We start from the raw sequence: 18,379 nt of genomic DNA, 5'->3' as shown, positions 1-18,379 counted from the left end.
GAGGTCAGTGGGAAGGAAAGCTAGAATATGTTGTCTGATGCACTGCCAGGGTGCTGTACTCAGTCAGGGTCAGATGTCCAGTTTTGTCTGAGTGCAGGTCATTTGGGTAATATTCATAAAGTAGAAGTAACTAAAACTCAAATTTCATTCTTGTGGTGTAGTCATAAGACTCCTGATACACAAGCCCTGTAAACTGCAAGGCAACATAACCTTTATTCTCATTTGCTTTCTTTTTTATGTAACTGAAGGGCTCTTTAAAAGATAAAACTGCTCTGTAATACCTTTCTATTTTCTATAATCTGGCATTTTGAAAACCGTAACCTTTCTTTTAAAATCTTATAATAGAAATACATAATACCATACTCATTACACCATTTTAGCAATTACCATTTCAGGAACATGTATTTACAATATTCTTAAAGTCAAATGTCACAGTATAACAGTGTTTCATACTCTTGAGTGTTTGATCCTGCATACATCCAGCTGTGTGTTCGTCAAAGAAATTCTCCCAGCATGGATTGGCTGATCCATTTATGCATTCAAAAACTCTTCTTGTGCCTTGCTGAAGGCATAAAGACACATTTGTCTTTGGGAAGATTCTGGACCATGTCACTTGATTTCTCAGCTTGAGACAGAGGAACACCAAGATGCTCTAAACTCCTTTGGGTGCATGATATGGCATGAGTTTTAGAGGTGCACCTGTCAGAAAAGAGGGCACTGAAGAACTGCTCCTTTAGATAAAACAAAGGCAAGAAAGACCAAAGAAAGCTTGTGTTTCTAAAAGAATATGTGGTTGGTATGGTCAGCCCTAAACTAGCCCTTTCTGCCACAATTTCTAAGCACATACCACAGTAAGTTATTGTTTCATATTAAATAACCTTTCTTAAATTCTCTTGGAGAGCCCTTGCCAGTCCTGAAAAAGCATTCTTCCTCCTATAAAAAACTACTCTATACTTCTGCACCAGAGACTGTTTTGCAAGGCACATTTTTTGTACCTTATTTTTTGTGCTAATGTAAGTCTTCACTGTTTTTTCTTGAAGGCAATCAGTCCTGTGAAGTATGCTGAAATAGGCCTCCAAATGAATTCTTTCTTAGTATGTTTGAGAATCACCGCAGTAGGCAAAAGCATTTGAATAAAAACTACTCTCAAAATTGCTCAATTAAGAACAGGAAAGCAATTTTTCTCACCTATGTAGTAACTACAGTTCTTCAGAATGGATTATCCTTGTAAATCAGGTGACTAGTTACTTTTTTTTTAAATTTCCTATATTCCATGGTAAAAGATAGATGTTCACAGTGGCACTGGCTTTAGCATTTTGGGGGTTCTCCAGGTGAATCAAGTTAGGTGTGGATGGAGGGGATACTGCTGGCAGCAGTGCCCATGTCTCTGTCACACCTGTGTGAAGGCACAAGGGCTGATCGTCTTGGAGAATCCCAGTACTCTACTGAGAAACAACCTTCCCTCAGCATTACTCTGAAACATGGGGAAATTAGCTTAGAATTTATTTATGGTGTGTTGTTTCACTAAAACATTGCTGGACATCTTGTGGTATGGTTAAAAAACTTGCAGAGGGTATTCAAATATTTTCCTGTCTGATATTTTCTGTGGCTATATGAAGTATGTACTATACAGTGCTTATATAGTTCCTTTTGCTTTTTACATCACCAAGTGGTTTTACAACATCATTCTTTGTCTTTTCTTTGTAGGCATTTCCTGTTTAAACATGGATCTGGGTCTTCAGCTATCTTCAGCGCAGCCAGTCAGAACTATCCCCTAACATCCAATACTGTTTACTCTCCACCTCCTAGGCCTCTTCCTAGAAGTACCTTTTCCAGACCTGCCTTCACTTTTAACAAACCTTACAGGTGTTGCAACTGGAAGTGCACAGCTCTGAGTGCCACTGCTATCACAGTGACCCTGGCACTGTTGCTCACCTATGTCATTGGTAAGCGCTGCTCCTTTCTCTCCTAAATTATTCTTTCACCTCCTCTGCTCTGTCTTCTTGCTTGCTTTGCACGAATACAAATCATGTTTTACTGGTAATATTTGCCATTGGTGCTTTTTAAATCCTGGCAGACAAAACACTAGGTTGGCTAAAGGTTGAACATAGAATTCTCATTAGCTTTCTACTCTGTTAACCTTGATGCTGCCTAAGAGAGAAAGAAATATTATTCAAGATTACATGTTTATACTGGCAGAGGACTCCTGCTGATTTTAATTGCTGCGATATTTTCTTAAACGTTTGATTTCCATATTATGCCTTACAACATTGGTTCTCTTAAAGAATTATTTGGAAAGACTGGTAATGTTTAATTGTGTTTTGTCTTGCTACCCTTAGTTAATTTCTTCAGTCTCATCACCATTTAAATTGTACATGGTTTTCCTCCTAATTGTTATATCATGTGCTAGAATGACAACTAGCTCTAAAATAATTTTATACTGTGTTGTCTAAGATAGATTTTGTTATCCCTTTATTGAATTTATGTTTAAAAAATGGGTTACGTAGTACCAACTTTGCCATTTTGTTAGCAAAATACATTGGACAGGTTTATCAGAGTAGCTAGAAAGGGCTTCCTCAGGTTAGTTTGAGGTTTGTTTGGTTTGGTTTTTTTTCTTTTTGGAGGACAGGTGTGTATTGGAGGTTGCTTGAAGTCAGTGTGGTTACAAGGATACATAGGAGAGCAATTCTTTCTGGTTTCCTACATAACATTTAGCCTGAACTTTAATTATTGCACTGGGTTTTCAATCTGAATTGAAAATATTGAAGAACATTCTGTATGTAGAATTTAAGAATGTGGCTGTGGCTTCTGTAAACAAAGGGAAATCTAACTTGTTTTTGCTATCTCACACACTCTTAGACTGTTGTTTTAGATGGCAGTTCACAGGTGGCAGGAGCCCCAGAGTATTCCTGATACCTTGTAGCTCAAATGGGAATAATTCCAGGATTGCCTGAAAGAGTGCAGTTCATACTTGGTACAAGTTGACAGAAATACAAGTACAGATACCTCCAAACTGATAAATGGCCACTGATTTTCTATACTCTCTGAATAACTGTATCTATAGTGAAAATTATTAACATTTCAGTAATTTCTTGTTTCCCACTGAGGTTTTCTTCGGTCCCATAGTGACAAAGTTCTGATGATTGTCAGCAAGATGCTCATCAGGAGGGATTTTTTTCCTAACATCCTCACCTAATGCATATGGGAAAGCAGATTTGAGCATTTCTGGTGCATGATGATTTGAAAGCACCTGAGGATCTTGTAAGCTCCATTAATTGCAGATTTACATAACAGCTGGTGAGCATATGCCCTCGGTTAGGACAGGCTGTATCATTTTTGCAGCCTCATCTGTTTGCTGCACATTTTATCCCACCCACACCATTTAGATTTTATCTGGATTGAAGCACTGCTTCTTTCATCCCTGTTTAGATTTCAAGTCTGCCACTGAAATTTCTGTAACTTTCTGGGGATATGCTGCTATATGTCATCAGCCTGAGAAGGCTGGAAGCACTCTTTGTCACCATGAATTAAAGAGCTCTGTGTGACTCTCCTGTAGATGTGTCTGTTTGTCATATATGGGTAACACAAGGATGTAGCATGTTCTCTTTAGTTGAGCAGAAGCAGGTAAAATGGAAATGTCTTTGCATTATATAAATTATTACAATTTCTATTTATGTTTTCTGTGGAAAAAATATAAATTTTTGAACCAGGAGTTCTAATTCAGAAACATTTTCAGGATGCCATTATTTCCTCTTGTTTTTCCCAGGAATTTTTGAATTGCAGGTAGTCTTAGTTAGCTTATTCCAAGTGAATATTCCCTCTGCCCATTTCTGCTTGGTTAAATATTTAGATAAGTTTATGGTCTCTTTTTATGACTCAGATACCTTAGTTCTTTCCCTTTTGCTGGGTTTGAATCATAGCATATAAACTGTTCCCAGAGTTCACTGGCTCTGTAGGCTTGCATATTTACATATCTTTTCGCATCAAAAATTTAAATGTGCATGTTTTAAATGAGTCGTTGAATACAGGAATTCAGACTGTATGTAACACTCTGAAGTTAAAATTCACTCCCACAAGTGTTTTTCTCTTTGCTCACCATGATTCAGATCCCTCACTCCACCAGGTTTTCTTCAAGTCAGAGTTGTCTCTGAGCAATCACAACAGACATGAGCCTACATTGTAAAACAAAACTCATTTTAATTTTAGGACCAAATTTAACCTGTGATCAGCACAGCAGTTGTTATTGGAAAAATAATGGAGACTTCTAAAAGGCAAAATTGTTTTCATCATTGTATTTTTTGGCATAGCCTGCATTAACTTACCATGAACTACAATTTCAGGTCAAATGAGTGTTGATCAAAATTTAACATCAAGCTTTTTCTTCTCCTTATCTAAGAACTTAAATGTTCTTTTTCAAGTATTTTTCATTGCCATTTAATGCTTAAGCTATACATTACTTTTAAAACGATGCCCAAATCTCAGCCTCAAGTCAGAGCATCTCCAAAGTCTTAGAGACATGAAGCTTATTCCACGTCAAAATTTACAAGTGGCTCTTACATTTGTAATGAACTGAGACCTGTGCCAGAAGTGCACTAAGCTGATTTCTTTTCAATCAAAAGGTAAACTAGCAAAATTATTTTGTTCTTTTATTTTTTATCCTTTCCCTCTTATCAGTGAGACTCAATAGCAAAGCTTTTACATAAGAACATGTAATTCTTCTGTATTTTCTCTCCTTTGAACTACTACTCAGTTAAAAAAATATTCTTTCTCCATTAATCCTCTTTTGGCCTATAATTGCTGTGTTTACTATTTGACCTTTCTGAAATAAATTTGACTATTATATGGACAGTAAGGAAATTATAGAACACTGTAGATGGTTGTGTAACAGCAGATTTATTGAAAATGTTTAGTTTATCAAGAAAACACTTATTTTCACTTCAACAGGAGTAATCTCTGTGAATAGGTTCTAAAGTTATAGTAGTTACTCCATGTATGTTTGGTCTTCAGACTGTTGGAGATGTAATTGTAAATTTGTTGAATTACTTTTTATGGACAAAGTCCTACATATTTTATTTTTCATTTTTCTGTTTTCCTATGAATTGAGAAATGTAAATCACATAAATCTGGGGCAAGGTTGTTGAATTTGCCCACAAGTGGGCAGTGAGGCAGGTGAGCAGTTGGGACACACCTCAGGGAGGTGATGTTGGTGCCTCTCACCAATGCATGGGGGGCTGCAGCAGCTCCACCAGCAGTTCCTGGTCTGCCCAAGAGTCTTGCTAAAAATTCTAGAGTAAATTAGGCAAATACAAGAGATAGAATAAGAAATACAGTATTTCTTTTGGTTTTTTGCAACACCATGTCATTGCCTTTAAGCCCAATAGAAAGGGTGCTGTGTCTGCTCATTTAGTAGTTATTTTTAGCCCATTAGTGAATAGGATTTTTCTTCCATGATACTTTACCATTTTATCAGCAGCTGATTTTGGACTTGCAAATCACTGGTCCTATTGATCAAAGGTGCAGAGCTCCTACTGCTCCTATTGATTTCAGCAGGTGATGCAAATGTTCAGTGCCTCTGAAAATTGCATCTCATGTTCTTGGATCGCAGACTATGAAATGACTATTTTATATACAAATGAATTCTCAAGTATGAATATGAAGTCGTCCCTATCCTTCATGATATTAACACTATTTATGAGTAGGCACTGGAGGTGGGTGTTGGGTCTTAAATTATATTCACATGAAGGGTAAGGAAATTAAAGCCTCTGTGCTGCCTGACACTGTGACCTGTCATTTCTCACTCCATGTACAAGGGAGAGGAGTGATGGTTTCAACATTGGGAAAGGCCAGACCAAATTTTAAGGACATATGTATCTCAGTGCATGAATTTATAACATTGGTTGCATCTCTTTAGACAATGTATAACAGTAACAAAAAAGGAATTATGCAGAGAGGGATCAAGGGGAAAATATACTGCTATACACTGAAGAATATAATGGTATAGTAAACAGTGCTAGGCATTTCAGGGTTATGCAAACGTTGAGATACAGATGCATAACCCTGAAATGCCATTGAACTCCTTACTGGGGGAACTCTCACTGAGACAGATTCATCAGGGTATCTCAGCTGGGAATTGTGGTGTCTGCTCTCCTGGATTACTGAGGAGCTTGATACTGTCACAAATCTCTAAGTATTCACAGCAGAAACATTTACTGTTGCCCCAGACCAGGTTTTGTTTGTTCCTAAGGATAAAATATGACTCGGTAATGAAAAATGAAACCATCATTTCACCTCCTCATCTAGGAGGATTGCAGGAGAGGGGGATATAATTATATTTTCAGGTATAAAAATATATTAGGTATAAAGATAAGACTTCTTGAGAGAGAGGGGAGTGCTGAGAGTTCAGATGGCTGTAACAAACACATGGAAGAAGTCCTTATGTCATTAAATGCCCTACATGATCAAAACAATTTAGCGCTTTAATATGGATTTTAAAAAATATTCTGAAGACCGAATCAAATATTAAAAGTCTCAAATTGTGAAATCTGTTTACAGCAGAATGAAATAGTATTCTATTTGTAAAATGAGCTTACTGAAGATCACCTCTTCTAAAGGACATGATCAAAACTTAGATTCTGGCTCTTGCGTCCAGGTATTTTTCTCATTAATTCACCTTTACTGGAACTGAGACACTGGTGCATCTGTGGCTTTATGCCAAAGTGAAATCCAGTTTTATAAACAGAACCTGCTAGCAGTTACAGAAACAAATAATTTTCTGGCATGTAGAGCAGGTGCAGAAGGAGTAGTCAGCTGCTGATATACATTCTATAACAGCTCTTCTGAAGTCTGGGCTTCAGGGGGATGATCTACTGAGATTCTGTAAAAAAGCAGAGAAAGCTAAACAGAAGCCTTTACTGAAGGTCAGCAGTTTGGAGGGGCTTCACATTTGCAGGATTTTTTTGTCCTTTGAAGTTCATCTTGCAGGTAGTAAGTACTTATTGCACAGGACCTTTTTGATGTCTCCTCACTACTGAGTGTCTCTCTTGCACTGGAGCCAAGGCTTTTATTCACATTCTGCCAAACATGTAGCACCGGAGTTGACAAGCTGTGCTTACACAGAAGGTAGATAAGAATAAATTAAATTAGATCATTGGCTTCCTAGCAGATGGCAGGTTAATCCAGTTTACAGAGCGAGTTCTGAAAAAATTGCTTGTATTTTTGTGGATATTTACCTGAGTATGCGGTACAGTTGTGGGGACTGAGGTAGTCAGTCTGGAACTGTCAGTTTGTTTTGTTTAAATGTTGAACAAAATAAGTGACCTGGTCAGTTACTTCAGAGATAAGGACCCAAGCTTTTGTTCTGAACATGGCCCTACTGGTTTCAGTTACAGCAGTAATATGAAGCAACAGAAACCTGCCTCTGAGTGGGGAAAATCCCTTAGGCAGCATAAAGTTACACTCACTTTTCATCTCTTTGCTGAGAGATTCCATGAAAAAAAAGTTATTGAAAGGTTAGGTGATATAGGCCTTTAATATTTCTTTTTCTGCAACAGATCTGTTTTATACCTATTTTTTTTTTTTTTTTTTACCTAAGAAGCATAATAATTTACCTAAGAAAAGCTCTGTACTATGACTAGGATCTTCTGTACTAGAGAGAGGTCATTTAAAATTACCCTGCACAGCTCCACTGTGTGGCCTGGCCAGGGCAGCATGGCTGAGGAAAACATTTAGGTTCATCATGATCCTATGGCATTCTCCAGTCTCTTCAAATCCACTGACTACAGACTCCTGCAAATTTAGCTTTTGCCATAACGTTCATAATGCATGTTTAAAAAAAAAAAATCTGTGTCCAGTTTTGTGTTAGAATTTTATCAGAGACTTTGAATTTAAAAGGGCTATCTAATAAAATATTAATGAAATGTAGGTATGGTAGTAATGTAAGCCCTATCTCCCCACATTATGTAAAGAGGATCAAATTTTGCCTTCAGATTAATTTTGCCTCCAGATCACCTCAGTGAAAGCAATGTGCAACTCTGGTCATGGCAACGTGCAACTCATAGATTGCACAGAGCAAAGTAATGATGTAATTATTTACAGGGGATTATACTGGGCCTTCAGCAAGCCAAGAAAGATCTTTTCAGATGAGTGCAGTTCATCCCAGCAGGGAGAATATTGCACTCAGCTGTCAGAGGAGAGGTTTGGTTAGGCCAGCTGATGGAAGTTAGGGTCTGATGCTCTTGCTGACTCACCACAGCTCCTCCTAACAGGAGTGTGAATTTTGCAATCATGCCAGCTAACAAGCTGTTTCATCTCCATTTGCCTGCTGGCCCTTGGGTACTGCCTGGAACTGTAGCAGCTCAGCAGTGATTTTACACACCCTACCAGTACCTGAAGTGTTTTAGGTGCTGCAAAATACAGGGTATGTGATTGCAGAATTTTTTGGAATGCCAGACAGGGAGAGCCAGCGTAGCTTTTGCTCCTTCTGTAATGTTAGTGTAGTCATCAAACTTCAAGGGCTGTTCTCTGTGAAGTTGAGCTGCATCATCTAATGCATCCTTAGCCGTAATGGTGGGTTTCATACTGCTAGTCAGCCCTCAAGGATGCTGCAGTCAAGGTGTTCAGAAGGTTGAGCTTGGAGGAAAGGGCAGAGACATTGATCAGAATGTGAATCTCCCTCCTTCTTACCCAGCCCAGTGCTAAGTTAGACAGAGTGATGGTATCATCTCCTATTTGTTTTATGAAGTAGGAGCTTACACCTGGGCATTACACATGGGAAATACAGCTGAGAACCTTCCAAATGGATTTATGCTGGGGGAAGTGACATTGTGGCCCACACTTGAATTGCACAGCATTTTCTGTGCCCCTTTTTGTAAAAGCCAGAAATCCACTAGAAAAAAAAATCAAAGGGCAAATAACTCAAAAGAGAAGTTCTTTTGAGCTTTTTAATGAAATTCAGTACATGCCTACTTATTTCTAAAGAGATTTGAGAGATGGAGATTTGAAAGTTTTATGTAATCTTATTTGGTGAAATAACTGTACACATGTTGTAGGAAAAAAGCTCCATAGGAATTTTGTATACCCTGGGTAAAAGAAAAGTATCACAGAAATGAAAAGGTTAGGGAGGGCTCTGTGTCTGCTAAATAAATATCTGTAGTTAACTTCTGAAAAAAGTATCTGTAGGAATTAATGCCTTCACTGGTTTTTCTGGTCTGGTTAGTCCCAGAGTGTCACCTGGATCTGAAGGTAGCTTCTCAATAGCTATAATTAATGTAATAAAAATTGGAATGGTTTTAAGATTGCAAGGTGACTGGGTTTCTGCAGTGTTAGAAGTCATTCAGATCAGTTTATGTAGATCTTATTTTCACAGCTATGTGCTTTGCTGTACAGCCCTCAGTGGTGCCCATTGTGTAGCCCAGCCCGGTGTCCCATGTCAGCTCCTGGGGATGAGACATCCGAGCTGGCAGAGCCCATCCTCTGTGCCACGCACTTGGTGTTTCCAGGGAGGAAGCTGGCTGTCAAACATAGATACAGATTGTTTTGCAGCTTGCCAAGCTTTGGCACAAGCTGTAAAAACAACAGCGCTTCCCTAACCTGAGGGAAGACAAAGCCAGTAAAGGACTGGAATGGTTGAGTGGATGATAATGTGAGCAGAGTGCGATGTGACCAAGGCATGCACCAAGGAAAAGGTGCAGCACATGTTCAGCCCTGGCTTTGTCACCTATCCTCTGCAGCATGTGCAAATGCTGTCCTAGGAAATGAACAATAACAACAATGGGAGTAGTGTAAGAAAGAAACAATATCATATTCAGGATTCCATAACCACTAAAAGCTTATTATTGATGTGGGCAGTTGTGTTTTGCTTCCAGTGATCTGTTTCAAGTGCTTATATAATTATTTGCATTAGTATAAATGAAATGTGCATTCATTAGCTATCAGTCTCATTGAACTGTGTTCCCTTTTTTCTGTTAATGACTCTTTAAATAATAATAACGTCCAGAAGCTCAAGTCAGGAGTAAGAGCACTTACTCTAGAGATGTCAAGGCTGCTTTTTGTTGTACGTGGCAGTGATCTGTCTCACATTAAGAATCTCAAAACTCAGACCTTGACTGTGTGATCTGACTGCAAGACCCTTTTCAAAGTATTATCATGGTCCCTTGGTGATTTCAAGACCATAGAATAATAAGCAATCCAGGCTTGAGACCTCACCATTGACACCAGAAAGCTTAGAAGTACACTTCTAATACTTCTGGGGAGTGGGTATGTGCTGCCCAGTCTCCAGAGTCCAGATCTGATGGGGAGTCAGTGGTTTGAGATGCAGTAAATTTCTCTCAAATACCGTCACCTCACTAATTCAGTAGTAATGCTCTCATTTGCTTGATTTGGATCACGTATCTGTAGTTGGGTGACCCTGGAGTGCACAGATCTGGAATTAATGACTGTAGTTTGGCAGCTTTGCATTCTTGTGGTAGTGTTCCCAAGCCCTTGACAGGAATCCATTCAAGGCTTGGGATTTTGTTGAATTTTTATAATTTAACTTTTCAGTGTGTAAGGGGGACTTGTGACCAAACACACGGGAAATGGACTCCAAGTTTTCTGGTTGTATTGAGATATTTTCCTTGAAGTATGTACAAGTGCAGAATAAAACCATGTACTTTCTTAATGCAAGACCTATTCTAGATCATACTTATTTCTCCTGGGAGTCTCTGAGGTTCCTACATGGTTCAGGAAGAGCAAATATATATTGCCTTTTAGGCTCCCACTGTGGGCAGATCCTACTCAGTGCAATTTGCTGCATGTGGCTAAAGAGCTGCTGCTCAGGCTTTGCTCTTCATGTGACAATTTCAGCTCCTCAGTGGGGATCATCCTCAATCCATATTTTAATGGGTCATCAGTCCTCCCTGCTGAGCTGCTTCAATGCTAAGGCAACCTCTTCCTTGGAATAATTTGCCCTTCTCACTAAGACCTAAGCAATTGTCTAGACTAACTGCAGTACTGTCATGTTGTACTAAAATAAGATCCTCTGTTGCTGTCTTTCTCCTACCATCCTTCAAGGCCTCAGATCAGAAACAAAGAAGGGAAAGCAGAAAACATGAATGGCTCTGCAGACAAAGTAGAGTAGGCAGCCTCTGCATATGGCAATAAAGATAGTTTATAACTTCTAAAAAGGATTATTTAGTCATTTTCCTTGTACATATAACAACTGTATTTCTGCCCATTTGTGTTGTTAAGTAATTGCATATATTTTAGATGTAGTCAGCTTTTTATCTGCAGTGCAGTTCCAGAGTAAGTCTGATTAAGTAAGTAACCAGTAAGTAAGAGTAAGTTTTTGCTAATGTTTAACCTAAATGAAAGGATTTCAGAGTGCAGTGGGCACAGTTTCACATCAAACTGGATTGGAAAGGTGAGGTGTTTTAGTTGGTGTCATTGTTTTTGTCAACAAAATCTGAGATCTTTAGCAGTCCAAAGCTGAGGGACAACACTGATATAGCATTAGAATCTATCACACAATATTGAATTTATTCAACTGTTATCCTTTTAAGTACGAGTAATTCCATTAATTGCTGCAGAAATGCATCACCCTGACCTGGCTGAGCTCCAGAAGAAAGTGTGGAAACTAATTAAACATTGAGTTTTAAGGTAAAATGGTAAATTGCTCATTAGCCCCCTTGAAATTCTGATTTATTACAAACAGAATAAAGTAATACTTGACTTTGCAGAAACTGGGTCATAGCATTCCTTCGTTGTCTCACTGAAGGTGCTGTAGTTTAGACACCAATTAATTGGTCTTCATTTTTTTGCAGCAGTACACTTGTTTGGTTTAACCTGGCAACTACAGCCTGTGGAAGGGCAGCTCTATGAAAATGGAGTTAGCAAAGGAAATAAAGGAACAGAATCCATGGATACTACTTACTCACCAATCGGAGGAAAAGCTTCAGACAAAACGGAAAAAAAAGGTAAGTGTAAATGAGGAGGCAGATGATGAATAGTTAAACATTACTACTCTTTAAATCCTGTATTTTCTACATTTTGACATTATTTTGAATTCAGGGTCTGTCTTCTTTAGTATAATTTTAAAACAGGTATGAAAAGCCCATAACCAGATAGGTTTCTTTAGCAGAACTCTCACTGAAATTAGCACTCAGCCCATTAGAAAAGGAAGGTTCAGTAGCACAGTGAGAGAAGAGATGAGAGTGTTTGGCTTCTGTCTTAAGACAAGGAAGGGGAGACCATATTTGCTTTGTTCCCTCTTGTGCAGAGGGCTTGACACTGTGCCTGTCTTGCAGACCAAAGTCAGTCTCAGGCAAAGGGAACTTCTTTGTATTGACAGGTCAGAAGTGCAGAGTAGAAATCTTAATGCTTTTCAAGGCATCCAGTTCTTGAAGGTGTAAGCTAAAGCTAAAGCACAGCATCCTGTCACATCCCAGCTGACCCAGTCACAGTGAATCAGCTCCCAGGAATCCCCCACAGCTCTCACAAAATGCCTGAGCCAGCTGAGTGTGGCAGCTCCCAGGTGCCAGGAGAACAGCCCTGCTCTGCCCTCCCACCTCCCTCTGCAGCTCGCTGTGTCCCTGTGCCCGCTGCAGAGATTGTCACCTGCACAACCTGGCCACATCAGTCCTTCATGGCCGCTGAAAATGGCTTTGTTAAAGAATGCAAATCATCTTCTGCCAAGGAAGAGGCTGAACCAGAGCTCTTGAAATGCCTGAGCTAGGATAGGAAAGGAGTGGGCTGTGCAGCCAGGGTGTGAAACAGAGAGAAGGATCTGTCTGAGATGTGCAATTCCTTCCTCTTAAGTCCTGTCATTTGATGTTTTTCTTGTTTGATCACCTGCTCCAGTACTAGTCACGTGCTCTGGCCCGTGCTTCCCATCAACCATCATGACAATGCTTTCTGACCATAAAAAGAAAATGGCCTTCCCATTTCTTTTTATGGTACACAGAAGAAGTGGATAAATCAGATCAGATCAAAGTGAATGGGAGTGGAATATGAAACCTAATCTTTCCAGTTGTTAGGAGAAAAGTAAAATTGTACTGGTAGCTCTGCAGTGATAGGAGACTTACAGAGCTTTCAAATTTTAGAGCAGAGCAGGGATCTGATTTTGTGTGTTCTGGGTAAGATCCATGGCTGAAAATAGGCAGCAAAGTGGAACACTGTGGTACCAGTCCCTCCAGGAGGAAGATTGCACCACACATCAATAATCTTGCAAATCAGTGTGGCACAACTAGATAGAGATCATATTAGATAAATGAACAACAGAAATACATGTAAGGAGACAATGATGTTGTTTTCCATTATTTCATCCCTTAGAATGGATTTGTAGTAAGTTGTAGAAAATGTTTTATACACTTTTGTATTTTTGTCCTGTGCACCATGGAAAATACCTCAAACAGTTCTCCTCAACTGTGTTAAATCACTTTGTCAATGTATTACAGATTTAATAAAAGCTTTTCCAATGCATTTGGCTTCCAAAGAAGGATGTGTAGAAAAACATGAAAAACATCAGAAATCTTGGAAGTTAGATAGTTGGAATAGAGAAAAGAATATGCAAGTCAATAAAGACTCAGTGTAGTAGGTAAAAATGCAATTCCCTGCCTTGCCCCTGGGAATCTCAGTTTTTAGTGTAGCTACACAACTCCCCCACAGCACTAAAGAACAGAGTCCTGTGCTAGCAGCAGAGCCATTTCACCAAGGGCTTATCCAGCAGTTTCAGAGTTCAGTCAGGAACAGGTCTGCACTGCTGTCTCACTTGTCCCCTTTCACATTTTGGGGGTAACATGTAATCCAGAGTTTAAGATAGCAAGGAGTATACACTTGGGAAAAGACAAGGCAAATCATGTGGAATTAGTACATGCATAGTCTGACTCTGGCTAGTCTTTGCTCATTTTCTTTATCTCCTTCACTTTTAATATATATCAGTAATTTTATTCCCAATCCTCCTAACAAATTCTCCATCTAGAAGTGATGAAAAGGAGGACTTGGAAACAGGCAACTGCTTCCCCTACAGCAGGAACCATAGGAAGTTGATGCTTTGGCTGTAAACTTGAAGCCTGTGATGTAATTTCACTGGAATAAATAACTGCTGTCAGATACTGGTGACCTCACATTTTCCCAACTCAATGCAGCAGCACAGAATGCTTTTTCAGACTTTGAAAGCATATATATTAAACTAGTCTTTTCATGAAAATCAAGTTTTTAAACCAGGAAGTCAGATTTCTTCAAGAAGTCACCTTATAACACACTGACCCACAGCTATGAGTTAACACAAGTTAACATTTTAATATGTAGTAATGTGATTAAAAAGTCAGGTATCCTATTGATGCTGGTATTTATCAGGGGAGTACAAGGAAATTGATTGTTTCAGGATCAGTAGTAATAAGCATGTGGGTATATTCTTGTGGAGGTAATTGGCCCCACGCTGTTCAGAGTTTTTCTTTCTTGAAGCCAAGAGAACGCTGTGATTAGGAATCTATCTTCTGTTTTAGACTTCTGAGGAAACTGTGCTTAGAAAGCATAGGGGAGAATTAATACCCCAGTTGGCAAGATTGGAGCTGTACCAGGAATTGAATATAGATAATTAAATGATACTTTGTCATACCAAAAAAAAATGTTTTTACAAGGGCAGAATTGTTTTGCAGTGCTGTAACTTTCAAAGCTTATTTTGGACTTTTTCAAGAAAGGACAAGAAAGTACACAAGCATAGTCTGTGAGGAGCATATTTTCAGGTGCCTTTTTTGTACAGCCAAATACCTGCTTAGTTCAACTAAACACAGAAACAAAGCTAAATTATTTTTCTGTAAAGAAAGCAGAGTGGCGCAGTGAAGATGAAAATATGCATTTCAGACATGACTCCTACAAAGGCCTTTCCATGCTCTGTGGTTGTGTGAAAAATCAGTATTTGAAAGGTGGGGATTCTGTGGCTGCATCCTATCAGTAGGGGCAGATAGTATGTGTGTTTTACTGTTAGCATTGTGAATAGCAGCCTGCGCTTCTTTCCCAGGGGATGAGATATATGTACATATAAGTGCCTCTGGGTTTTTTTAAGCTTATATTAAATTATTGCTAAAGCAAAGGTATTCAGCCGAATGTGGAAAAACTCCCAAGGTACATCGCAACACTAATATGATATTCAGCATAATTTGATAATATCAATTAATGAGAATTCAGCCAGACTGACAACACTTTTTCCTTTCAACAAGGAAACAGACCTTCTCACTCCAAAATACAAGAAGTAGTTACTGTATGTTAAAGACCTTGAACACTGACCAGTAATGCCTTTAGCTTCAAAAATTATACTGTATCCTTAACTTTTTGCTTAGTGCTCTACTGTCTTGTAATTGAATCATATTAATTACCATGTGTCAATATCATCAAAAAAACCATAGTGTTTTACTTAACCCAGGGTAATTGCTTGAAAAGAATCATTAAGATTCAATATCTCTAGAGTATTGGAAATAGGGGAGAAGGTTTTTAAATTTACATAAGCCAAGTAGGATCTATTATGGGTTGGGGTGGAAGGGGATCCACTTTCATTGTACAACAGAGAAAGTTTAATTCTCTTTTCAAAACTCAACGTTCAAAATTTTTTCTATGAAGCAAGTTGGGCAGAAGTAGTCTCACCTTGAACATTGTTCAAGTAGCAATTTGGAAATATTTTAACTCAGAAATTAAGTGGTGTATTTTTAGAGTACTATATTACAAGATCCTACTCTAAAAATAGATGTATTTACATGGTGAGGTGTTATAAGTTAGTCCCTCATTCTTGCTGTGGGTTTGATGACACAAAGCAGCTGTAAAGCTGGAAGATCTGGTGCCCTGAGAATTGCTCCTGCCTTGTAAATTAAATCTCTATTCATTAAGAATGCTAAGTACTTCCTACGCTAGTTAAAGCCTATGTGAGGTCCCACAGAGGGTCTTTGTTATTAACACACTCAGGCAAAAGCTGGCCCTAGCTTTGCTACTGCTGTTTTCATTTCCAGGGGTGATTTATAAAATTTCATGTACATTATGTTGGTTTAGATATTTATATCCATGTATTGTAAAAGATGAGGCTCCAGTCACTTTGCTTCTGGTTATTTTTCATTGTGATTTTGGAATGAAATGAAACATAGATGGGTATGGCTGCTGAATTCAATCTTCTCTTGACTTGTCCTCTAATGCCACACACTATCCTGCTTTTACTTTAGTTCAGAGTATGGAAATGTCAAGAGAGCTTTACAAACCTTTCAGTGGAATTAGCTCAAATGTTAGCAGGATTGGGTCAGGATTTGCAGCATGTCACAATGCTGATCACAGACAGGCAGTAAAAAACATAAAGATTGCATATGAGCCAGCAAAGAAAGCCAGCTCCAATTTAGTTTGGCAAAGTCTTCCTTATGCATTCAATTTCCCTTTGTGTTTCAGCACTCTCACACATGTGTGAAGGTACACATTGTAGATGTCTGCAAATTTATTGTCCAGCATTATGAAATTATGGTAGTTTTATCTTCAGAGTGCCTTTCCCTGTCCTCATGCCCCCATGATGCTTTCATGAAGACCAAGCCAGAACAGATGTTCTTTACTCCTTCAGGACTAGATTAACACTGCCATAATAAAACCATTAGGAATGGTGATTAATAGAAATCCAGGCCTTGGACAGGGGCTCTGAACTACCAGGTTTAATGGATTTTCTGTCCTCACTGGGGGACCATTTGTGTAGCTTCTGCAATGCCCCTTCAGGAGCAGTCAGAAATCTGTGCCAGAGGAAGAAATTCCCACTGTCCTCGCTCTGTGTTTTCACAGTTAAATGTGTTTTGGTTGCATAGTTGATGGGCAAAGACCATGGTTTACACAGCAGCAGTTCCACCTTTTCATAATCAGTAAAGTGTTCATAATCAGCAAAAATCATGACAAAAATACACCGTGACACTTGCTGTTGGAAATATGTTGTTCATGTTTGTTTGTTTTCTGACTTGTTGAATAAAAAATGCAGTAATCAGTGTTAGAAGTTGACTTTTGTATAGTCCAATATATCTAAGGCATGTTTATACCTTGTAACTTTCTTCTGTAAATACTCAACTGGCTATTTGTTTGTTTCTGGAAAATCAGTGTTTCAGAAGGGCCGGGCCATAGACACGGGAGAAGTGGAGATTGGAGCACAGGTTATGCAGACCATCCCACCTGGTTTATTCTGGCGCTTCCAAATTACCATACATCACCCCGTGTACCTGAAATTCAACATTTCACTGGCAAAGGATTCTCTGCTGGGAATTTATGGCAGAAGAAACATCCCACCTACTCACACTCAGGTAATTGGAAATGATGCTGATTCTATCACACTTATATTTTCAATGAGCAGTGGACAGGAGTGTTCACAACAGGCTTTCAAAGCAGAGAGGGAGGAAAGGACTGGCTGTAACCTGTCTGGTTATCCATTTCTTTTGCTGAGCTCTGGCAGTCCCTCAAACCATGCTCTCTCAGAGCACAGTGTCATAGCAGACAGGTCAGCAGCTGTGACCTCAGGGATGTGACTGTCTGGGAGGCTGAACAGGTACACACTGTCCTGCTGCATAGATCCAGTGTCTTCTATGCAAGGGATGAAATTCCAGTTCACTTGAAAATGCTTGAGTTTTTTTATGATTCCCTTAAAACAAATAGATTGTACAGTCAGTCTAAAGAGTTAATAGAAAAGAAAAAACCTGTCTCTGATTTCTAAGATCAAAATAATTTTTGAGTGCATACTCCTGGGGATTTTGCAAGAGAAAATCTAGCTAAACAGTCACATGCAATATTGCTGGTCACATTCAACTTTTTTGTTTAGGCTTAATGTATTTAACATATGAAGCTGTCATTTTTATGGATAGTAAATTTTTCATCTTTCTTTATAGCAGGATCACACTGCACAGAGTGTGATAAACATACATGGAATCATGGAAAGATTGTCTATAATGGACCACTGGAGATCATCTACTCTAACCTCAAAAAATTTTTACTAGAGTTTTGATATTAGAAATAAGCACTTTCAGCTGTCACTGACTTTAATTGAAGCTGGATCTGCTGTTGAGCTGACTATGAACTTATAACTGAAAATCAGAAGGCCTAAAAAACCTAGAGAAATATTTGTATTTCTTGAACAGGGCTTCATAGCAATCTCTGGTGCTTTGAGGTTAACAGGCATTGAAGTTGTCAGCACCCACCTGGTATTAAGAACTTTCCTGTAATAAAAGATATACTTATTTGCATTAGTAAAATTAAATATAAAGAAAAAGTATATTGAGGATTTGATATCTGATAGTGATATCAAGGGGATTAAGCATTTAAAAATCTGATAAAGAACTACAGGTTTTTAATCTGCTCTTGGCATTTGAGATGAATAGCTGCATAGCACAGACACTACACCTGGGGA

General features: G+C 38.7%; 1 protein-coding gene across 1 annotated transcript in view; it reads left to right on the top strand.

Moving 5' to 3' along the window:
- The window catches only part of TENM1 (teneurin transmembrane protein 1), a 781,733-nt gene that overhangs the window by 635,480 nt on the left and 127,874 nt on the right, over positions 1-18,379 (top strand). The window contains exons 7-9 of the mRNA XM_014306575.2: positions 1,708-1,946; positions 11,799-11,951; positions 17,083-17,282. Of these exons, the coding sequence (XP_014162050.1) occupies positions 1,708-1,946; positions 11,799-11,951; positions 17,083-17,282 (592 nt within the window). The remainder of the gene's footprint in view (positions 1-1,707; positions 1,947-11,798; positions 11,952-17,082; positions 17,283-18,379) is intronic.

This window comes from Geospiza fortis, unplaced genomic scaffold, assembly GCF_000277835.1.
Source record: "Geospiza fortis unplaced genomic scaffold, GeoFor_1.0 scaffold157, whole genome shotgun sequence".
NCBI classification, from domain to species: Eukaryota; Metazoa; Chordata; class Aves; order Passeriformes; family Thraupidae; genus Geospiza; species Geospiza fortis.
Note: the sequence above shows the minus strand (reverse complement) of the source record. Positions and strands in the feature narration are given on the sequence as shown.